The sequence below is a fragment of the Dendropsophus ebraccatus genome, chromosome 2, assembly GCF_027789765.1.
Source record: "Dendropsophus ebraccatus isolate aDenEbr1 chromosome 2, aDenEbr1.pat, whole genome shotgun sequence".
Taxonomy (NCBI): Eukaryota; Metazoa; Chordata; class Amphibia; order Anura; family Hylidae; genus Dendropsophus; species Dendropsophus ebraccatus.
In genome coordinates, this window is record NC_091455.1 from 158711428 (window position 1) to 158736605 (window position 25178).

The following is a 25178-nucleotide window of genomic DNA, read 5'->3' on the forward strand; positions in this document are numbered from 1 at the left end:
TGACAACAATGAATTGGTACTCTAAATATACCTCTTTTGTTACTTTTCCACTGTTGTCAAAGTCATAGAGTGTGAAAGTCCATTCTTGATGATTGTCATCTTCGACTGAAACATTGCACTCTAATTCCTAGGAATATTAAAAGGTGAAACTTAATAAATGGTATGTCACTATATTTGTGCAAAAATATAAAATAATAATAATCATGGCCACTCTTATGGTGTTTTTACACAGACAGATTACTGTATCTGACAGATTTTTGAAGCCAAACCAAGAATGGAGTGGAAAAGAGGAACAATTTTAGTCTTTCCATTATGTTCTCTGCTTTTAGTCTATTTCTGGCTTTTGCTTCAAAAATCTGTCATATCTTTGTATGTAAATACACCAAAAAATTTCTGGTTGGTTTCTGCATTAACAAACTGACACTAAGGCTATGTTCACATTTGTACAAACAACGGCCGTTCCCGCATGAATGGCCCAAGTTCAATGCTACCTACCACCGAAATTTATGATCAAGATCATTAAAGGAGAAGTTTGGCCAAAAGTACTTTTTAATATGTTATTTCTTATGAAAAGTTAGACAAATTCCTAATGTACATTACTTATGGGAAATGTACATATACTGCTATTTCCCTTAATTTAGTAGATCATGGAGTGTTTAAATTCTTTCAAAAACCATGATGTCACGAATAAGGTGTAATTCCTATAGAGTGTCCAGAAGGGAGCGCAGTATATAGAAGCCTATGGACTGTATTGAAGTGTATGGAAGATGCAATGTAATGTAAAAACTACACTTTATTGATAGACTATGTTTATGGAATAATTTGGGTAGCAAGGACACTTGCTCCGCAAATGGAGGGCACCAAGCAGGGAGGGAGAGAGGTGCCAGAGCATCTAACTACCTTATTCCTCCCTGCTTGGTGCAGTGGGACAGATAGACACTGCTCCTTCTCTCATCATCTGCTCATAGTATAAGCAGATGATGGGAGGAGTAGTACCAGGGAGATCCCCCTCAACAAGCCCTCCCCCTAAGCCGACATTAACCCCCACCCACCCCACAGCAGCTGGTAACCTCCCAGATCTGGTCCCCATTACCAACCCCCCAGCCTCCCCCCACCGCTGCATTTTCAACTCACTTCCCTGCTGTCCCGGTCTGGACTGCCAGGTCACTGACGCCCCCGCGTCCTGCCGACTCGGTCCTGGATGTCACCCCCAGCAGCTCTCATCCTAATTTGCTCCCTAAATTATTCCATACACATAGTCTATCAATAAAGTGTATTTTTTACATTATATTGCATCTTCCATACACTTCAAAACAGTCCATAGGCTTCTACACATACTGTGCCCCTGTTGGACACTACATAGGAATTACACCTGATTCATGATGTCACTGTTTTTGAGAGAATTTGAACACTATGATCTACTAAATTAAGGGAAATAGCAGCATATGTGCATTTCCCATAATTAATGTACATTAGGAATTTGTCTAACTTTCCATAGTTAATAACATATTAAAAAATACTTTTCGCCAGAGTTGTCCTTTAATCCTGGTTGTAGATAGAGTTAAATTTCCTCTTTTTGAGTTGGGGCAGAATTGACGAAGACTTCGATGTCAATTACGCACAGAATTGTAGTTGGAATGAAGAAGGAGACCTAGACAACGTTGCATTGCTCTGTACTTATTTTACAGGCATTAAATTAAGTGTGAATTTCGGTGGAAATTCTACGCCAATTGCTCAGTGTGAACATACCCTTACTTACATGAGATAAGTGTAATAGCCAAAAGTGGTACGGACTGTGCTGTAGTATGAGAAGGCTATGGCAAGCAATTAAAACAAACATGTCTCATTGATATATTATCTGAACACTCTTGACTTCCTGTACAATAGGGGAGGAAAAGGTTGAAAATTTTTGCACAAGCTTATTTTGCCCAAAATTTTGAGACTTTTCCTTATCAATCTCACCTTTTCATGTCTTTTTTGTGACTTTTCCTTATCATTCTCAACATTTTTTTTTTTTATATTATTTTTGGGGTAGATTTTTAAAGGGTATCTGTCAGCACCAAGACCGTGATGACAATGTGCTGCAGGTGGTATTACATCAGCTAGCAGGTTACCTGTGGCTATTCTGGCAGTGTTGTACAATATTGATATTCCGACTGTAACCAAGAGTCAAAGTGGAGTCATTGTTAGGCATTTATGCTGCACTCTGGCACTCCTCACCACTCATTTCTTCACTTTCTTTTCAATGGATATTCTGAACAGCCCAGCCTCCTGCATGATCGCGTAATTTTCCTGGTCTGTGCATGCTCCACTGATGTCACAGGCCGGGTGCCTACTGCGTTTGACGTCATTGTTTACATACGTGGCACAGGTAGATGACCAGGTAGATGGAGTAATCATACAGGAGGCCAGGTGGAGAGTGGAGAGGCGTGCCAGAATGCGGCATGAGCGCCTCGCCACGACTCCTCTTTAACTCTTGTTTACAGTTGGAAAATCAATATTGTACAGCAGCACCTCCACCAACAAAATAGCCACTGGTAACCTGTTAACTAATATAATACCACCTACAGCACACTGTCAGCACCTCGGGTCAGGTCTGGGTGCTGGCAGATTAATATTTTTCATCCATGTTTTTGACGCAATGTCACCATTTTGGAGCCTTTTGAAGGTCATAACTGCCATGGTAGAGACATACCCCAAGTGACTTGCAGCTGTAATCGCAGCAAAAGGTGGCACTACAAAGTATTAATGCAAGGGGGATGAATAATATGCAAGCTAAATTTTTAAATTTTTTATTTGCTAAAGTTTAAAAGATCCAATAAATTTCCTTCAATTTCACAATTGTGTCCCACTTGTTGTTAATTCTTAACAAAAAATTTACATTTTATGTCTTTATGATTCAAGCCTGAAATGTGGCAAGCGGTTGAAAAGTTCAAGGGGGCCAAATACTTTTGCAAGGCACTGTACTTATTAGTATGATATTACCTTATCAAAATGCTTCCCAAAATTGCTTTATCTACTTCAAACTTTACTACTCTTCCTAAGGTTGTGTTCACATATGGTGGGTTTTAGCATTACTGATGGGTTTTGTTACAATTTTGACACAATTGCGGAATCACGAATAGTGTCACGAATTGTGAACACAGCCTCAAACACAAAAACATAAATATCTACAGATAGTAATGCTCATACTATTTAAGGAATGGGGATACATTTCCACAATGTTAGAAACCTGACCAGGCACTGCACAGACTAGCACAAAGGGAATGACTATTATTTTAATCACACAACTGAAACCAATCTTACTCACTATTAGACTCTCATTTCATTCTAAGTTGTCATTCACACGTTCCGTGCATGGTCCGCAAATACTATAGAACGGGCTTCATAACTCCTGAAATAAATCTTTGTGCTACTGTACCAACACAAACATGCGGGAGTGCGGACAGGTAAGAATGATCTATTTTATTATTTTTAACATCACAACTACTAAATAGTTACCTTTTACAAGGCTATAGCACTATATTCTAGCAGCAGAATATAAATCTGCTGAGAGAATGGAGTGAAGCATATTTCACTGCAAGAAACAGTGAAACCAGTGGTGTAGCTATAGGGGCGCATCGGTCACCATGGCGACCGGGCCCCTATGCTAGGGGGGCCCGCCGGCCCCCCTCACCATTTCCTGTCACTCTGCAGTTCTCCCGAACTGGCTGTGATAATCACAGCCAGTTCGGGAGAAATGCTCTTAGCCCTCCCTGGCCGGACTGACAATCTGGAAGACCAGTGTGCTAACCAGATTGCCAGTTCATTGGGGGTCTGCATTTAAAAAGTAACAGGCGGCGCAGGGGACAGCCCTTCCTTCCTGCCCAAGGCCCCCCTCCTCGTCCCCATACTGCCTAAGCATCTGCTGAGGACGACTGCCTGACACTGCTGACAGCGCGACCCCCATTACATCGCTCTAGGAGGAGGGGGAGAAATATGATGTCTGCTGCACAGAAGTTGTGGCTACTGGTTCCAGGATGCTGATCAGTGGGGGAGAGGACAAAGAGACAACATGTCCCCCTGCAGGAGGAAGCTCCGCCCACAGACTGCCAGAGAGGAGGACTATGTAAGTGGTTCTGTGCATGTGTGTCCCTGTATGGGTATGTATTTACCTGACTGTGTACATGAGACTGTATGTATCTGCTTCTGTGTATAGTGTGTGTTTGTGTGTGTCTCTGAATGGGTATATGTCTGTCTATATGAGTATATGTGATTGTATGTGTTTCTCTGTATATATGTTCATGTCCATGTGTATATGGGATGGTATGTATGTACCTTTGTGTACAGCATGTGTGTGTATGGGTATATATGTGCTTGTGGGCATGTGACTGTATGTGTATGGATGTATGTATGTATGTGCTTGTGTGCACAGCATGTGTGTGTCTCTGTATGTGTGCGTGAGTGTGTTTATGTGATTGTATGTGTCTCTATGTATGCATGTGCATCTATGTCACTGTATGTGCTTGTGTGTACAGCATATGTGTCCCTGAATGGGTATATATGTGCCTGACCATATGTACTCATGTGACTGTATGCACCTATATGTATGTATGTGCCTGGGTGTATATATAATATGTGTGTGTGTGTGTGTGTGTGTGTGTGTATGTATGTGTATATATAATTTTTATTTAGACTGTGTATGGTCGGCTACATACAACTTGATGGAAAATGCCCAAAAAGCCAAGCATAGCACCCATGTATATGTGTATATGTGAGTAAGTGGCCCAAAACAACTAAATTCACTGCAGTGCACATTACACCACCAATATTATTATTTATAGGGTGGGGGGAATTATGATATTTTGTGGGGACTGAAAGGAGGCTTTGTATGCCAGGGCTGCTTTATAGTCCCAGCCTGGCCCTGTCTCCCTCCATATTCAGTCGTACAGTTGTATCAGCAATGGCTGATACAGCTGACTATACTGCTGGCAGGAGCCCGGGGCTTCCTCGTCTGCCTTTGGGACTTCTACTCAGTGTAATAAGGAGAAGAGTGATTAGGCCCGCCCCTATACACAGGAGCCAGACATGCCCAGAGGAGGCCAGAACCCCAGAGAAGAGCAGGAACCCCGACAGGTAAGATTATCCCTAGAGCTACATCTCCTATCAGGGAGTTGTAGTTTTGCAGCCTGTGGCTCTCCAGGTTGCAGAACTACAACACCCATCATGCCGGCTGTCAGCTCATGATGAGTGTTATAGTTTTGCAGTCTGTGTTTGTCCTGCTGTGAGTTCATGATGGGAGTTGAAGTTTTTCATCTGGCTAGTCAAAGATTGGGAAAAATTGGCCTCTGACTGCACCTGATGAGGTGGGATGAGGGGGGGGGGAAGCCAAAGCTAAAATTTTGCACCAGGGATATATGCGGCTGTCCATAAAGATGGACATAATTTTTACGTACAGAGAACATAGTCTTAAGGGCCTTTTACACAGCCAATTATCGGCCAGGGGTGTTTCTAGAAACACTATTGTAGCCAATAATCAACCCATGTAAAGTCACACTGATCAGTGGCGGGGGGAAAACACCCGATCCTCAGCTAATCAGGTCTTTACAGCAGGCTTTTAAAATTATTGGTTTTGTGCACACATCATCCTGTGTAAACAGGATTATATGTGCCCAATAACGATAAAAGAAAACTGACAGCACAGATGTGTGACAGCACAGCCGGATGAGGCAGGGCCTGAAGATATAGGTGTAGGCTGAACTGGAGGACTGCAGGAGACTTGCTGGATCAAAAGCAGCATGGCTGGTATATATAGACTGCTGCTTGGGATCTCTAGGGTACAAACACACACACCGTATACGCAGCGGATCTGCAGCAGATTTGATAATGCAAATTTGAGGCTGTGTTCAGTTATTTAGATCTAATCTGATGCGTATCTGCTGAGTATCGCAACAGAAAATACACTGCGATACGGTGTGTGTGTTTGTACCCTTAAACTGACAGCATGGATATATACATATCCATACTGTCAGTTTCCCGAGCTGCGCGAACAATACAAAAGGATTGACAGGGCAAAACGGAGTATAACTGACGGCAAAATTATAATGGATAGATATGCCCAGTTTCTGTGTTTTCAACCCACTTCTAGTTTTGGTTTAAAAAAAAAAATGACAGAAAAAGCCTGAGGGAAATACCATGAGTGAACATAGCCTTACGGTGTAATAAGAGTACAATCATCATATCAAATGCCATGATGACCAAATCAGAGGGAGTATATCAATACCTTCAAACCCTATTGCTGACCGTAAGTGTCAGCTATAGATAACCGTTTACACTGCTTATATAGCAGCTTTAGCTCCTTAAAGCAGAAGTCCGGAAGGGAAGTAAAAAATCATTAGGGGGGGGGAATAAAAAAGAAATTATAATCTCCTGTCCTAGTGCGCAAGCAGGGCTGCTTCCTGCTCCTGGACCCTGCTGGCTGTCTTCTTAACTCCCACTGGCTATATCAAGACCCTGCTGAAGAATGCCCTGCTCAGCCGCTCATTGACTGGAGCAGTACACCACTGCAGTAACTGATTGGCTAAGCGGGCTAAATCTCACCCATCTGTGACATGGAACCAGGATCGTGACGTACCCAGGACCAGGGACAAGATGACAGCTGGTGTGGTGTCTGGTCTGGGAGCTCAGTGATTCGGTCCACCCCCTGCCCCCGCTGGACTTTTTTTTTAAGTGAATTTTATTCCACAGTATTGGTGGTGCAGGTAATCTAAAATTACAGCCAGCTGAGGCCCTGTGGCATGTCCATTTTTTTTTGAGGTGCATAAACTAAATGAACCTCTCCTTATCATTTTTTTTTTAAATCCATTCAATAAAATAGTTATTAAACAATGACAAATATATACATATAAAAATAATTATTATTAAATAATTTGATTAAATTGTTTGCTTATTTTTCCCCTTCTACATTGAGACCAGTTGCACTTATATCAGACACAACCTGTCTGCTCCCTTGCATGCGCAGCTGCTGAAGTGTTGCATGAAAAAGTTTTCCAGCACCCCAGCCATGTGGGTTGGAACAGATGACATCTCAGTGAGGTTGAAGTCAGTGACTTGTTTTACATATGAATGTGGGCTGCTTGGTAATTGCAGGAAAAGCCTACCAACACCTGTATGTAGAAGTGGTGTCAATGCACTGTGCACATCCCAAGCTCTTATTTTTAGGAGGATTTATGCGTTTTAGGCTTCATTTGGGTTAGATGTTTAGCCAGATACCTAACACTAAATAGAATTATTTAAGAAATGCTTTAGGCCTTAGGGTCCATTTACACAGAAATATTGACAGATTATCTGCCAAAGATTTGAAGCCAAAACCAGGAATGGATTTGAAAAGAGGAGAAATCTCAGGCTTTCCTTTATGACCAGTTCTCTGTTTATAGTCTGTTTCTGGCTTTGGCTTCAAATCTTTGGCAGATAATCTGTCAGACAATCTTTCTGTGTAAATGGACCCTTATTCCCACGCTCCGTAATCCACGGACACTACGGAGCAAGAAGCTGCACAGTGGAATGACAGACCTCCTGGAATTATGCATCACTGCAGTCTTGCAAAGATATTAAACACTTTTTCTCATTATAATGATACATGATTTCTGGAGGTCTGTCATTCCACTTTGCGGCTTCATGTAAAGAAAGTGAGTGCCACCTAGTGGCATCTGGCAGCACAGGTGGCATAATTTGATTAACTCCTCAAAGTATAAAGATTTCCAAATTATGTGATACATGATCTAGTATTCATTTTACCAGTCAGTTTGTTTTGTCATCAATATGCATCTTAAAGGAAACTTGTCACATTAATTATACTATTTGAGCTGCAGACAACATGTTATGGAGCAGGAGCAGACAGATCTCAGATGCTCATTCTGGGTCCTGGCACCTGGAGGTTGCTCTTATCAGTGATAGACAGCCTTCCCTGCATGGATATGCATACAGAGATACCAGTCAATCACTAAGTTAGAATGAGCAGAGGATTAAATTAAGAAATTAATAATGTTTAACTGAAACTTCGTAGGTGTGGAAAATATGTTGCAATGTGAGAATGCTTTCAGAAATAGAGCTAATAGTTAATATATTCATCAATTAACAAAAGGTAACAAGGATCTATGAATAGCATTGAGAAACTATAGGGTCCAATACGATAATATCTTATATCCTTAACCCAGAAAGATATGTGCTTTATTTCTCAATCGTGTGGTATGGAAGTGGTGCCTATGAGATTACGTTGCTGTACTTTATTTTATATTAACCTCTGGTTACTCTCCAGGAAGTTTCTGTGTTGCTATATGTTTATGGGATGCTTCACTAGCTGTAAGATGACGTATCACTAAAGACATAAAAACACTGGTAGTGATTTACCTATTAAGCTTCTAGCCTTCCTGTTACTGTAAATTTTACAACTCTGGTGTATGGCCTTGGAGGTGTATATAGGTAGACCGTGTCTACAGTAAAGTATTTATCATTTTATAAAAAAAACAACAACACTAGTACGACACTAAGTAGATTAAGACCTAGCTTTTATTAGTGAAAGTTTAAAATACAGTACAGAGTTACGAGTAACAACTGCAAAGATATGCAGTGTTCTTATTTGGATTTTAAGTAGACCTGTTATACCCTGCCTGACCACTAGGTGTGCCTAGTGGACATCCCCACATAGGGAATCTATCTCCAGGCTGGGTAAGTGTGAGCGGTGCAATAAGGTGTAAGGATCTGTGACCCTTTAGCTGTGTAGTAGATAAGATGACCTTTAATGATCGTGGCTGTCGATGGAATGTACTGATACAGCAGCCTTCTCTCAGTCATACAGAGATAGCTTAGGTAGCAAGTATGTTCCTGTTGCCCAGTAACTGCCAAGTTAAAGTGGGCAGAATGTGTAAAGCATGGATGATTTCCAAGACCTACAATGTATCCTGTAACACCATTTGTAGCAGTGGGTAGGTTATGCCTCCAGCAGGCTGTAGCAATTGATTCCCGAGAAAATAGCTCAATGGAGTACATTGGTACTGTATTGATCTCTATGTGCAATCAAGGGAACTTAATAAAGTCTCCTGGAGGACTACAAAAGTATGTAAAAAATGTTTGTTTGTTTTTTAAATATAAATTCATCCCATAATAATAACTTAAATCATCTCCCTTTTCCTATTTTTTTATGTAAAAAAAACATATTTGGCATCACCACAAGCCAGAAAAAAAAAAGAATACAAAGATTACATATTTACAAGCATGGTACCAATAAAAACTACAGATCATAGCGCAAAATATGAGCCCTCAAGCTCTAAATTCCATTCAATTTTAAACACTTTTGTAAAGTAGTTAAATAAAATAAAAGTTATAGAAATTGTAGCCTTGTAATTGTACTGACTTAGGGAATATAGATAACTTTTAATTTTTACCACATGGCAAATTGTTCAGTGAATTACTTGCTGCAGCAGTGTCTCTTCTCAGACAGTGACTTGTTAAATAGGTTATCCAGCATTAGAAAAACATAGCCACTTTCTGTGGCCATGTCTTTTTTTTTTTTTTTTTTTTTTCTATTTTCCAATATTGTACAGAGTCAGACAGCAGTAAATCATATCGGTAGACAATGGTGTAGGGTAAATTCCATTTAAGAATATCTCCAGACACATAGTAGAGAACATTTTTTTTTTCTGTACATGTGGGGATAGGGATGGGAAGAGTAATATGCAATAAGGGAAAGAGAGATGAAGAGGAACCAAAGGGGAGGGGAATAGGGATGAAGTGTGTGTGTGTGTGTGTGTGGGGGGGGGGAATATGACATAGTCATTGGAACATTGTAATACAATAATGGCCAACTATATAATCATAGAAAAAAAACCTTAAAGTGACTGTACCACCAGGCCCAGGCTGAAGCACTGGAGGCGGCCCAACCCACCCTTAGAGGGAGGAAACCCTAGCCCCTCTATGATAGGGTTCCATTGATTCTAATGGAGTCACGTCATGGAGGGGCTGGAGTTTCTTCCCACTAAGGCTGTATTCCCACGTTCGGTGTTCCTCACGGAACACGGACGAGGAATACGTGTAACGGAGTCTCCCCCACCCGGACAGCATCTGATTAGATGCTGAGAGCAGGGGGAGAACTGTACGGATATATGCAACGCTGTAATGAATCAGCCGCGTGTGGTGCTGTCATTACAGCGCGGCACATGTCAGTACAGTTCTCCCCGCTCTCAGCATCTTATCAGATGCTGTCCGGGTGGGGGAGACTCTGTTACAGGCATTCCTCGTCCGTGTTCCGTGAGAACACGGAACGTGCGAATACAGCCGAAGGGTGGGTCGGCCCGCTTCCAGTGCTTCTGCCTGGGCCTGGTGGTACAGTCACTTTAACATTACATTTTAGGTATGTCATCTGATGCTAAAAATTCCATGCAAGTATCTACAAAGTTTGTATGAGATTCTTAAGTCACTAAGAAATAGGGTCATCGCTACATGGTCAGAAGAGGAATGTACAGAGGGGGCTATTACAAGTCCTACCTATCTGAGACAGTGAAACAACTGTCCCGCTCTTTGCATTAAAGGTTATAGTTTATGTTGTGGTCCAATGTACCTGAAAGCCCCTATAAGCTGCCCAGGGGGACCATAAAGCTAGGAATTTGTGATGTGTGTTGGTCTCCTAGTGGGCAAGTTCCTCCAACCAATATATCTGGTAAACTCTTAGTTTTCATTCTCCTGAAGGTAATTCCATAAAGTGCCAGTAAATGGGTGTACAGCTAAGAAGGGCTATATCTGGTGTTGGAGTAACATAGATTTTGCATATTGAATTACTAGCTTGAAATATATGTAACTACCAAGTACAAAGAGCAGGGTAAGTCCACCAAATATGAAAGAAGGAGCTATATTCCTTCTGACATTTCCATTCCAGAGTTTTAGGAAAGGTGGATGGCCATGTCTTTCCAACGCAGGATAACTCCCTTAAGCCAACAGGCTCTGCTCCTTAGCACTTATTTCAAAAGCAGAAAGAAGATTTGGGGCATGGAAGGAGAAAAACGTGCTGTGGGGCTGTATTTATCTGGCCCGATCACTATAGTAAATGAGTGCTGATCTGCTATATTGGAGTCTATTACACATCTTGATTATTGCACAGCAAGGGCTGCACAGTCATCATAAGCGATGTCTGTGCAGCCCTCGCTTTAAAAGAGAAGTTCATACATTACTTCTCCATGCTCCCCAGAGTATTCCTGGCTTTTCCCTGCTCCCCACAGCTGCTGGTGCAACTTCAGAGCCAGTCTCTGAAGTGACAGGCCGCTCAGCCAATCATTGGCTGTGGTAGTCCGGTCCCAGCCAGAGATTGACTGAGCAGCCAATTATTTTATTTGCAGATTCATTAGCTGTGGCTGTGCATCCCTGTCGCACGTCGACAGTCAATGACTTTAGGTCAGGACCAAAGGATACAATCATCTAATGATTGTTGGCATCGGCTGATCATTGTCTTTATTACATGGAGCAATAATCTTCAGAATCGTCCTGATAAAGGATGGCTGTTAGAGGCCCATTGGAATTCTTAAGGCTGGAATACTACTTTAATGGTAATGTATTCTGCCAGTGAGTGTGTCTGATCAGGACTGGATTCTCTTGTATAGTCTTCATTGATAATACTGTGAAGATCTGGCACTTATCCTCGACCAGGTGTTTCTATATTCCATTCTAAGTTTCCTTCTTGTATGGATGGTTTGGTTAACATAATTTAGTTACAGTGGTAGGACATTACGCATACTTGTCTGCAATATGGAGGCATAGGTCAATATTGTAAGTGGGTTGATGGAATTTGTCTTCCATGGCTCCTTTTTAGTCCCATTCTAGCCCTTGGTTCTATTATGCGGGCTCTATGGTTTCTGTGTACATCCCAGCTGATAAACTGTGTGACTCACCCAATTCTAAGAATGTTGTCTGACTAGAAATACTAACTTTCCAGTGTATACATATTAATCTATATGTGTAAACATTGATTATATATGCGCTTAACATTTATGACCAAGAGAGATTTACATACATCAATGTTGATGTGTTTCTTGCCCGATGTTCTAGTTACTTCTTTTGTTTGTGGTTTTTCTGCATCTTCAGGATGAGTTGAATGTACATGTTCAGGGCTTTCTTTCTCAGGTGGAAGGTTAACTGTTTAAGAAAAATGATAGCATATTGTATTTAAACATCATGTAAAAACAAACAAAAAACCAGTATACTAATAGTATACATTACGATGTAATGCAATTTAAAACTGGCAAATACAATAAATCCATTAGCAATATTTTGCAAACAGTCTGTTGTAGGCCAGCTCACCTGCCTACCTATGGTATTGCCCTTGGTCCACGGTAAGACCCGGAGCCAGGGTCACAGCATACAAAAAGGAAGAGTCCAGCACCAAAATGGCAAATCCCATAAAGCTTAGTCTTTATTGTAATTCTTCACATCAGGTACAGTGAATAAAAAAGTTAACTTTTTTATTCACTGTACCTGATGTGAAGAATTACAATAAAGACTAAGCTTTATGGGATTTGCCATTTTGGTGCTGGACTTTTCCTTTTTATTAGCAATATTTTATATGAAAACACACAGCCGTTTTTGTGAAGTTCAGTTAAAAATCAGTAGAGAAATAATAGGGAACCACACTACATTTTTCTTCCCTATGGCTATGTTCACACAACATATTTTGCGCTCTGTTTAAAATGACATCCGTTATTTTGAGTCTAAAATAACAGGCATCATTTGGCTGTCTAGCCTTCCCTTAGAGCAATGACGGCTGTTGGTACATTATTCTAGTTTAGGTGGTCTAATTGGCCTTTAGGTGTGACTTAATTAAGAAGTCCTATTAATTTAACAGTAAAAACTGAGAAAGAACAGTGAAAAGAAAAAACTGTGTGAGAACAACTAATAAAAATCATCCACTGTTTGCAAAAGATGTCCGAAAAAATTAATCATGTTCATTATTTTGACATCCGCTGTAAAAATGTCCGTTATTCAATACATTGTGTGCATTAGACGTCCGTCTTTCCATTGACTTCAATGCATTGCCATAGCAGTCAGTTAGCGGCAATAACGGACTTTATTTTACATTTCAAAATCGGACGCCTTTTCTCTATTTTTGACGTTGTGTGAACATAGCCTATAGGTGATTTATTTATTCAACACATAGAGCTTGTGGAGTTTTTCCTTCACATATACTGGCTAGGATTTTTTTTTTTCAGCTTAACTCCTTCATGACACAGCCAAATTTAGTGGGTTTTTTTCCACTTGGTTCAGGTGGGTTTCATGTGGTAAAACTGACATCCACATTAAAGAAAAAAAGGAATAAGTTTAAAATTGCTCTATTCTGTACCACATTTGCATATATGTGTGACTTTTTATTTAACTTTTTTTTTCCGGGTGTGATGTGACCAAATATCAGCAATTTTGCTGTTGTCACATAAATGTCATAATTTGCCTGATTGTTCAGGCAATTCCACATGCAGTCATATGTCTACAGAAGGGGGTGATTTAAACTTTTATTATATGATAGATTTATTTATATTCTTTATATTTTTTATCCCCTTTTCAGTCCCCCTAGGGGACTTTTATAAGCAATACCTTGATTGGTCATAGAGGTCATTTTTAGTATCTATGGGTTATGTGCACACAATGTCTTTTTGTGTGAAAAATAACGGCTGTCATTCTGTGAACATAGCAATGTACTGCATTGATCTATTATCTCTGCACTCAGTTTCTACAGGCTGCTGAAGCCAAGTCATGGCTGTCATTACAATGGATTGGCTTTCCATGATCGCATAGCTGGGAGCAGATCCAGCCACCAGACAGACCACTAATGACACGCATTCAAAACGTTTCAATGTCAATGTAAAAGTTATCAGTGGCATTTAAACAGATAAAATAGCTGGTAATGAAGATAGCTCCATGCCAGCTATTAGCATCCGAGAGCGGACGGATATAGAGAGTCGTAAGTAACTGTATGTTGTGGTGCGGGTACAGGTTAAAGGTTGTCCGGGGAGCAGAATACAGCTAATGCCTTCTGCTTTCTGGCACTCCTTTCCTCTTTTTCCATGTTTTAGAAGTATACCGTCTGAGATTTGATCATCCTGATGCAGTGGCAACATCGTACAGCTACTGGACATCGCATGCGGGCCACAGAAAAGTCCAATAGCTGCACTATGTTGCCACTACATTGGGATATACACCCTCTCCTTCACATTGTGAAAGATAAACTTCAGCAAAGAGCTGAAGTAGCTGAAGGAGCCTTAGAGCCCTATTACATAGATCGATAATCTGCCAAATCAGGCCAATTCAGCAGATTATCGCTCTGTGTAATAAGGATAACGGTCAGCTGATAAAAACGTTCATTGGCTGATCGTGTTGTTAATTCCAGCCTAAAAATCATTGGCAATCAGATAAACATTGCTACGTGTAATAGCGATTGCTGGCGACAGTGTAAAAAAAATAAAAATAAATAAAGTTTATACATACCTCTCCACACTATCGGTGTTCTCTTTGCTTCTGCCCTTTGCCATCAGCCGTCACAGGAACTTCAGAGCCGGTGATTGGTTGAGCGACCTGTCACTTCAGATACAAGTTCTAAACTTCAATCGACGCCTTTGGGGAGTGGGCAGAAGTGAGAAGAACACGGGGAGTGTGGGCAGACATGTATAAAACACAACAATCACCGAACTCAGGGAGAACAGCGAAAAATATCAATGGAGTACTCATTTACGAGTCTCCATTGGTTGTCCCATACAAAATTTGAATATGCAAAAAAGGGGTCCGTGGAGCCTCAGTTACGAGTCTCAAAACACGGGAATAGCCAGATATCCCTCTCTCCAGAGAAGGAAGCCCATTGCCAAGGGGTGCCTCCCAGTGGGGAGAGCACCAAACCACCCTGATACGTAGTCCGAAACTGCAGTCTGTGGATGGATGCCTAGCCTTGGTAACCCTTGTCTTATGTCGTTATACTCGCCACAGAGTTAGACTTTGACTTACAGGGGCCACCCTGGTGTTTCCCTATTTAGGTCCCAAAGCTCGCAACAGAGTGAGGACCTGAGGGACTACGTATCAGGGTGGTTTGGTGCTCTCCCCACTGGGAGGCACCCCTTGGCAATGGGCTTCCTTCTCTGGAGAGAGGGATATCTGGCTATTCCCGTGTTTTGAGACTCGTAACTGAGGCTCCACTGACCCCTTTTTTGCATATTCAAATTTTGTATGGGACAATCAATGGAGACTCGTAAATGAGTACTCCATTGATATTTTTCGCTGTTCTCCCTGAGTTCGGTGATTGTTGTGTTTTGTTGGTCTATTTGTCATTGCCCCAGTAGCCAGAATCCTGCTCCACACTGACGAGGGGCAAATACCCCGAAACTGCAGTCTGTGGATGGATGCCAAAGCCTTGGTAACCCTTGTCTTATGTCGTTATACTCGCCACAGAGTTAGACTTTGACTTACAGGGGCCACCCTGGTGTTTCCCTATTTAGGTCCCAAAGCTCGCAACAGAGTGAGGACCTGAGGGACTACGTATCAGGGTGGTTTGGTGCTCTCCCCACTTTGAGGCACCCCTTGGCAATGGGCTTCCTTCTCTGGAGAGAGGGATATCTGGCTATTCCCGTGTTTTGAGACTCGTAACTGAGGCTCCACGGACCCCTTTTTTGCATATTCAAATTTTGTATGGGACAATCAATGGAGACTCGTAAATGAGTACTCCATTGAAATTTTTCGCTGTTCTCCCTGAGTTCGGTGATTGTTGTGTTTTGTTGGTCTATTTGTCATTGCCCCAGTAGCCAGAATCCTGCTCCACACTGACGAGGGGCAAATACCCCGAAACTGCAGTCTGTGGATGGATGCCTAGCCTTGGTAACCCTTGTCTTATGTCGTTATACTCGCCACAGAGTTAGACTTTGACTTACAGGGGCCACCCTGGTGTTTCCCTATTTAGGTCCCAAAGCTCGCAACAGAGTGAGGACCTGAGGGACTACGTATCAGGGTGGTTTGGTGCTCTCCCCCCTGGGAGGCACCTCTTGGCAATGGGCTTCCTTCTCTGGAGAGAGGGATATCTGGCTATTCCCGTGTTTTGAGACTCGTAACTGAGGCTCCACGGACCCCTTTTTTGCACAGACATGTATAAACCTTCTTATTTAACACTTTTAAAGCAAGAGTTGCATAGACATTGACAATGATGTCTGTGCAATATCTGCTGCAGACCTGACCCCTGGGAACATATTCTACATATTTTAATTCAGGGGTGTCAAACAGTGGCTTTGGCTGAAAAAACTGAATTCTGTGTTTAAAAAAAAACAAAACAAAAAAAAACCTGCTGGATGAGAGAGTCCACTTTTGGATGCTGTTTATTTCTTGCACAGATTTTGTGGGCTAAATAGAAATGTCATATTGAAATAAGAAACAATACTTACCCTCCAGAGCAAATCGATCATCCAGTCCATCTTTGAATGCTCCAGCTATCAGCTCCTGTGAGGATGAGAGATCAGAGATGAGAGATTATGTACAGGGCTGTTACAGGCAACTTTTCTTTCAGAAAAATGTTACCATTTGATGACATGTATCATTCTGCCAGTAAGTGATAAGCATCCACCACTGAGATGCTGCACCTTCAAAACTACCATGTAATGCTGCTGTAGCTTATATCAGCCATATCATCTTTATAATACAAGTCATGGATTTTTTTTTCCAAATTAGAAGACAGAACACAAACACAAATAAACAATGCTCTTTCTCCCCCATCCACTTCAAATCCTTTAAGGGAGAAGTCCCATTGCAATAACAAAATTACAGGCAGGAAGGGGGTGCGGGAACATAATAAAGAAAGTATACTTACCCATACCCGATGCCCCCATAGCTCTAAACTCAAAATATTTCCCCTCTGGCGGCCTCCAGCAGCTTTCTGCTGCTGGAATGTCATGTACCTCGTTGATGGATTGCCCGCTGAACCAATCAGTTACTGGGATGGGACACCGCTGCAGTCACTGACTGGCTGACCAGACAATCCATCAGCGGGGCAATGACGTTCCACTAGCAGGACCCAGGGCAATGACGTAGGAAGAAGATGGATGGAAATTACACTGACGACTGGCAGATGGAGATGGGGATGGGTGAGTATTTATTCATTCATACACATCTCTCCCGCCTGCAGCCTTTTTTTTTTTTTCATGGGACTTCCTCTTTAAGGTGGCCACACACCTTCAATAACTGAGGGCAGAATGAGGTTTTGGTCATCAGTTATTTCTCTCATCCTCTCTACATAGGAAGATTTGACACAGGCCTGTGCTACTGTGTTCAATATGGAAAGGGGAAAGCCACAGCCAGACTGCTCTTTGAGAGTAAAGGGGTTTGGTAGTGATTTTCCTTCATGTCCGCCCTCTGTCTTCATTGACATAATTTGTAAGGAACCCCATACACCTTATATTGACAGTAATTCAAAAATGAATCTTAAAAACATTAAGAAGGGCAATGCTACACAAATTTTATTACTTACCAAATCTTACCATAAGGTAAGATTTTTAAGAGGTGAAAATGGGGAGAAGGGGAAGAATGGTGGTGGGGTTCTAGGCACCTGGATCATCTTAGTCATAGTGACTCTTGAACAAAGACACTGAAGAAAGTCATCTCAGCTGGAGAGGATTGCCACCACCTACATTTTGTTCTAAATACCAGGTTATTAGACAAAACCAGTGTCTTAATTTGTTTTGCTTAAAGAAGAACAGGTTAGAAGATTAGCAGGTTAGAAGAATCTCATCACAGAGGATCGTCCGGGGGTAGCAAAGCATAGGGTAGCAGACTCCTAATAGCATGGAAACAGCGCTAAGGATGAAGGTAAGAAACTTTCCTTCATCCTCAGCGCCCCACGCACAATAAAGATAGTTTTCTTTTAAAACACACATTGGTGTAAATTTTAACAGACTAAACACTTATCTTAATTATAATGAACTGAGCGCCTGATGGGCCAGCGCACTAGATTACTGAACTGAACAGTGTTCAGTCCTTGATATACAGCTAGTGAACGGGCCATATATCATGGGCTGCACACAAATGTGTAAAAGGGTCCTTAGCCCTATTCAACTACTGCTCTAATCCAAATTCTGGCATTTTGGATAGAACTGCCATGTTGTTGTGAGATGCAGAAAAGAAATCACAAAGGGCTTCCACCTTGAAACGTAAAAGAGGTGTCATGTTGTTGGGGTGTTCTGGTGACAATGTTGGCGATTTATACAAAATTGAAGGCTACCACAGCATTCTGCAGCAACATGCCACTCCATGCTGCATCACTTGTTTTTCAACAGAACAATGACCCCAAACACAAAGCTAAATCTTAATCAGCTTTGCCTTATACTTTTTACAGCAGATGTAAACCTGTGTACATGTACATCTGGTGAAGTAGCCCCTGGTTAAGCAATCAGTGAGCTCTGATCCACACATCTCAAACAGGAAACACTATTCTAGTGCATCAACCAGTAGTGCAGTGTGCTTCACACCTAGGAAAGTCAAATATACAATCATAAACATAAAAAGAAAAAAGTGGTGAGCGATCTACCTCCTGCTGACCAACACTGAATTCATACTATTGTAAATACCATAGTCCGTACTCATGTCTCGGAGGGGAGAATGGTCCAACTCCAGCCCCCCCCCTCCCCCTCCTTTTGCACAACTTTAGTAAACCTATACAACTGAAACTTTATTTTTTTTACATGAAAAAACTTTAGTAAACCATCATCTATCCAAAGGTTTTTCCAAAGGTTTTTAGTTGCATAGGTTAACTAAGTTGTGCAAAAGGGAAAGCTTCATCTTTGTGTGATCCTGGCTGCGGGGGTAAGTTGGACCGTCTCCCCTCGTATTTACAATAGTATGAATTCAGTGTTGGTCGGCAGAAGGTAGATTGCTCCTCATTTTTTTCCTTTTTATGCTTACGATCTACCACACCGGAGATGTCACAGATACCCTGGAGGGTGAAGCGGCCCTGAACAAGAGATTATTTCTGACTTTGGGCGTTGTTTTGCAGTGTCACCACTCACTAATTGTAAGTGATTTGTTTTTTAGAGTCTTTTCCAACCATAAGAACGCCTCCGCTTCCAAAGTGCATTTTTTGTTTTCTATTCAACTTAAAGATACAATCACTGCATGCCACCACTGGTGCATAAATGAGAATGATGAAAAAGACATCAAAGTCACTACATTTATTCAAAGTGGTGTTCGGCAATTGCATCTACCTTCCCTGTAATCTGCTGTCCACTGTCTAATGTTAGGGGAAATCCATCTCTAGTAACAGCCTCAGCACCAGGAATTACAGGAAGTGGGGCTGGGGCATATCATGTGTCCTGTGCAGGGGGGAGGAGGAGGAAGATAGTGATCCTTCACTGCTGAGGACTCCAGCCTGACTTTAGGCTCCCTTTCTTAAAAAACGAGAGCCTTAATACTAAATTATGAAAATATTTCACTACTTCTAGTTAAATATATTTGATAAAGGTTTCCATTGTAGTCCTCTACTAATTCAGGAGGCTTCCCAAATTCAGGAGGCTTTTTTTTCCCAGGCCCTGGTAGCAAGCTTAAACATATAGTACCCCAACGCTACAGCACTTTTGAAGAGGCAGCGCTGTCTTCTAAGCATCTCTATAAGAGTACTATCATAGTCATGTATAGAAGACAGTGACTTTTTGCCTCTGTAGAATCAGGAGACGTCATGTGGGTGCCAAAGGAACCAGTACATCGATGAACAGGGAAATACTGCCGGGCAGCGGGAACGCAATCAGCCTGGGTGAGTATGTACTACTCGGGCCAAAATAAATAACACTGAGTGCTGCTTTAAGAAGCCATGACATACTTATTTTCAATTATAGTATAATTCATACAAAGACTTTACTAAAATGATAGTAAGACTTAAATTAAAATGTATTGCTACAGCTTTTTTTCATCTTCTTCTTACTTAGGACAAACGTTTTCAAATCCAGATACATGATAGTTTTTTGCTTATGTTTTAAGTTTTCCTACAAAGCCAATAGAAATTACTGTGCATTATTAAATCTGCTCTAGATCTTTATTATTTTCTTTTTATTTGCTGGCGTAAAGAAACCAGATGTGATTTTGTGGCTCAACTTTCAGCAGCTATTTCCTAAGTTCTGAGATAGAGCAGCCTCTGAGGGTTTCAGGCACTAGAAACTTGAGAGACAGAACATTCTTATTGGCCACTATCCCCAAGTTCTGTGATCAAAGCAGTCCGATGTCTGGCAAGTATTCCTGCAAAAAATATGCTTCAGTGATCAAAGTTTGTCATTTCTTAGCATTCTTAGCATGGAAAATGCCCTTTCAAAATGCATCCCTCTTCTATTTACTTTTAGGTTAGGGTTTGATAAAAATTACGTAATTCAAGAGGATTTCATATAAACAATCAAATAAATCAACTTAGCAACTTTTTTGTATACAAATGGCCTGTGTTCAGCTGCTACAAATAAACTCCAGATCCTGTGATCATACAGAAGAGATATGTAACCCATAAAAAAAGGAGACAAATATCACATATGGCTGATGTGCTGCAGAAATTTCTGAACTGAAAAAATATCTGATACAGTATACCACAGTTCAGCCTCTGATATATCACATATTTGACAGATATTTTGACAGATGTACTGTTGCAAATTTTGTCCCGTAATCTTTTACTCTACATGCGAGCATGACCTCTCTGGCAAACAGCTGATTAGCTCTGATATTTAAGATCTATTGTTAGGGCCCTATTACACGGAAATATGAATGTGCAAAAAATTGTTATATCATTTGAATTTTTCCGTGTGTATGCAGGCAAGGAGCAAACTACAAACAAAAATTCATTTGTGTGTCGTTGATCATATATTTTTAAGCTGACCATAACATTTTTTTAATTGTTCGCAAATCCTTTGATGCATGTACACATGGTTCATTTGTTATTCTGATCGTTTGTATGCCTATAGACTATATGAATGATCATAATATCGTAGTAATGATCGTAATTACAATCATAGCTAAGAACTATCATTCGTGTATTAAATACGATTTCAAGTCATTTGCAAAAGTGCTTATTTGCAATCGTTTATTGTTAATCAGAGAAAACCAAAAATCTTTTAGCACCCTTAGGATAGCCCATGAATTCCACGCCGAGAGTTTGCAGCGAAATCCGCTGCAGATACCTTCACTGTCTGCTTGCTTCGGGGGGTCTTGACATCCCTCTCAGTTCTGCCCCACCGCAGACACTGATGGGCTGAGCAAGACGTCCAGACGCCAGAAACCCAGAAGCAAGTCTGAGCGCGGACCGGTAATGTATGTACCAGACCGAGTGGGGCTTTTACATAGTCGCAGCAGGATGACAATTCCACTGCAAGTATGTAATCTCATTGAAGTGACAGTGAATGTATTCACAGGGGATTTCGCTGCAAACTCACAGGGTGAAATCCGCTGCAGATACGTTATATGTGAACCCACCCTTATTCTGTTTGTGTCCAACTGTTGTACATGTAAAGTGGGTAGCTATCAGGGCACAGTTAGTGACTGTGGCATTAAAACAATTTTGCATGGAGAATCGTGGGGTGCTGACTAGCATTTACTAGTCCCCATTACCTGCCACAAATGATTTACTGATATAGTCTGCCAAATGCAGGTTGTACCAGTAGGGCACAGATCTATTAGGTCAATGCAATGCTTATAAAAGTAGTGAAACATTTGCTCATTAAAGTTCTGTTGTCACTCCCATTCCATATAAGAAGTTCTCAGCACCATTCTCAAGCTTATACTATGGATGCCTCATATCTTACCGTATAAAGGATTTCTTTGTGGTCTCTCCCTTGAAAAATGTTCACAATATAAGCTTAAAGGGACTCTGTACCCACAATCTGCCCCCCTAAATTGTTTGTACTGTCGCATAGCTGCTTTTAATCCTATCCGACAGTACAAGCTGTTTTGGGGGGCAGATTGTGGGTACAGAGCAGCTTTAAGAAGAGTGCTGAGAAATCATTTGGCAAAGGGGTGAACATATAATTTTTAAGTTCCTTGGAAGGGACTGTGGGGCCACACTAAGAGGAAAAAAAAATAAGAAAAAAGTTTGAACCAAAAAATCCACCCAGTAATAAAAATTCAATTCTCACACTTTTTTAAAAAAAATTTCCAAATAATATTAAAACAACGAAAAACCCACACACATATTTGGCATTGCCCCATGTGGAATTTTTAAATTGTGGCATTCATGATTCCAAATTGTCAACAGCAAAAATACCAACCACCTAAAAATGAGTAATAAGTTTTTTTTAAAAAATTTTTTAAAGTAGTAAAACAAAACAAACTGAATATTGCTGTAATTTACCGACTGTTTTACTGCACTGTGAATGGCGAAAAAAATGAAACCCCTTAAAATGTTGCAGAATTGTAATTTGTTTTATTCCATGTTGCACTGTTATGTGGGGTACGCCCTTATAAAGTACAATTAGTTACGCACACAAAGTCCTTATATTGCCCCACTGATGGAAAAATAGGAGTTATGGCTCTTAGAAGGCAAGGAGAACAAAGACATTTTCCTGGTCATTAAAGCGTTAATATAGGACACTATTCTTCCACCATGGTAAAATATATATTTTATTAATGTGATATATTCGGCTTCACTACTCATAAAGTATTATAATCAAAGCAGATTTTACCTTTTGATTTCACTGCAAATCCTGTATCAGTCCTGCTCCTGATATTAATTGAAAGCCTACTGTTTACTTTCTTCAGAACAATAGGCGTCTTTGATGCTGAAGTGAGGTCCTCTGAGATCCCATTTATGCTTCTAGGCTTTAAAACTGTTTCAAAGTAAATATTTTCCTACTACTCTGTGCCCAGCCACCATTAGTTGATATACTGTATTAACGTATGGAACTACAAGGCTTGATTTTCTCTCCTGAAGTACCTTTAAATTCCTCTCACTCTCATAAAGCTATTTACTTTTACCAAACAACTGTGGTAAATGCAGTGAGTCATGTAACAAGAATATGAATATTCTATTAGCCTCCAAATGCTCTTGTAGTTTAAATTTACCTATGCAAATGGCATCTGTAGTCCTTAAAGAAATGCTAACCTATATTTCATTAACTGCCTAATATATGAGATTTCATATCTAAGTATTACATTATTTCTTTCGACAAAGTTTACAGATCTTAAGTCACTGTTTACATTTGGCCAGTTTCACACAAGTAAATCACAACCGCAAATCCAAGCCCAACCGCAGATCTAATGACCTGAACTAACCACTCCATAGGAATCTACCCACAGTCAAGCAGGGATTTGTGGGCATTATGTACTTACAAATAACTGGTTTCACTTTTTATAAAAGGTTTTTGCAATACCCTTTCAATGCTTTATATGGCTAAACAGCAACGGATATTTTAAAAGCGACTCCGTACCCACAATCTGACCCCCCAAACCACTTGTACCTTCGGATAGCTGCTTTTAATCCAAGATCTGTCCTGGGGTCCGTTCGGCAGGGGATGCAGTTATTGTCATAAAAACAACTTTTAATCCGGCAGCACTGTGTCTAACGGCCGGGGCTTACATTTGTATATGCATTAGGCTGGCACACCCTCTCTGTCCTTCCTCCCCACCCTCCTCATCATTAGGAATGCTCCAGGCAGATTGCTTCCTATTCCTCACCTGTGTGTATAAGGAACATGGGCTGGATCGTTAATACACCTGTGCAAAGCTCAAACAGCAGTAAATGTTCCTGGATCATTCCTAATGATGATGAGGGTGAGGAGGAAGGACAGAGAGGGTGTGCCAGCCTAATGCATATACAAATGTAAGCCCCAGCCGTTAGACACAGCGCTGCCAGATTAAAAGTTGTTTTTATGACAATAACTGCATCCCCTGCCGAACGGACCCCAGGACAGATCTTGGATTAAAAGCAGCTATCCGAAGGTACAAGTGGTTTTGGGGGGGGGGACAGATTATGGGTACAGAGTCGCTTTAAAACTAAAAAAAACAAAAACCTTGGGGACCTATGTCTTACTGTTCTAACTAGGGCTGGGCGATATAAACGATATGCCAAAATATCGTCATCAATTCGGTTGACGATATGGATTTTTGGCATATCGTCATATCGCGATATACCACGGAGCGGTAGTGAATAAGCTTCTCACTTACCGCTCCGTGGTACCGCGCTGCAGGGCCTTCCGTTCACGCATTGTCAGCGCGCTAGCGCGCTGATGCGTGTGACGTCAGGTCTCCCAGTGCATGCTGGGAAGAAGACGCGGCCCGTCTCGCCTCACGGACTCCATCAGCCAGCCCTGCAGGAAAGGTAAGTAGCAGAGGGGTCGGGGGCGGCAGATGGCTTGGCATGGGGCTGATGATGGCCCTGGTTGGGGGGACATGATGGCTGGCACATGAAATGCCTGGAAAACAGTGAGGGGTGAGATGGCTGGCACCGGGGGGGCGGGGGTTGGGGGTGCTGATGACTGGCAACGGGGGGCTGATGACTGGCACAAGGGGGGCTGATGACTGGCACAAGGGGGGCTGATGACTGGCACAAGGGGGGGCTGATGACTGGCACAAGGGGGGGCTGATGGCAAGGGGGGGCTGATGGCAAGGGGGGGGTGATGACTGGCAAGGGGGGGGGGTGATGACTGGCACAAAGGGGGCTGAAGGCATAGGGGAGGGCTGATGACTGGCAAGGGGGGGTGATAACTGGCACAAGGGAGGGGGGGCTGATGACTGGCACAGGGGAGGGCTGATGACTGGCACAGGATGGGCTGATGGCACAGGGGAAGGCTGATGACTGGCAAGGGGGGTGATAACTGGCACAAAGGGGCCAGCATAGGGGAGGGCTGATGACTGGCAAGGGGGGCTGATAACTGGCACAAAGGGGGCTGAAGCCTTTGTGCCAGTTATCAGCCCCCCTTGCCAGTCATCAGCCCTCCCCTCCCTTTTGCCAGTTATCACCCCCCCTTGCCAGTCATCAGCCCTCCCCTATATATTTATAATTATATATCGTGATATATCGTTATATCGTGCATGCATCAAATTATATCGTGATATAAATTTTAGGCCATATCGCCCAGCCCTAGTTCTAACTGTACAATTTTTTGAAGCATGGGAATTCTGTATTACCTTCCACTAATGTACATTAACATTGGCTTTATCTGAAGTTCTGGTTTCAGGAA

General features: G+C 41.7%; 1 protein-coding gene across 2 annotated transcripts in view; it reads right to left on the reverse strand.

Annotated features, from left to right (window-relative positions):
- NKD2 (NKD inhibitor of WNT signaling pathway 2) overlaps window positions 1–25178 on the reverse strand; it is an 82722-nt gene that overhangs the window by 24918 nt on the left and 32626 nt on the right. Inside the window, exons 4-6 of one of the 2 annotated variants that reach the window (XM_069960385.1) lie at window positions 16431–16485; window positions 12038–12159; window positions 32–127 (exon numbers count right to left, since the gene is read on the reverse strand). In XM_069960385.1, the coding sequence (XP_069816486.1) occupies window positions 32–127; window positions 12038–12159; window positions 16431–16485 (273 nt within the window). The remainder of the gene's footprint in view (window positions 1–31; window positions 128–12037; window positions 12160–16430; window positions 16486–25178) is intronic. The other variant, XM_069960386.1, reaches the window with a different exon arrangement.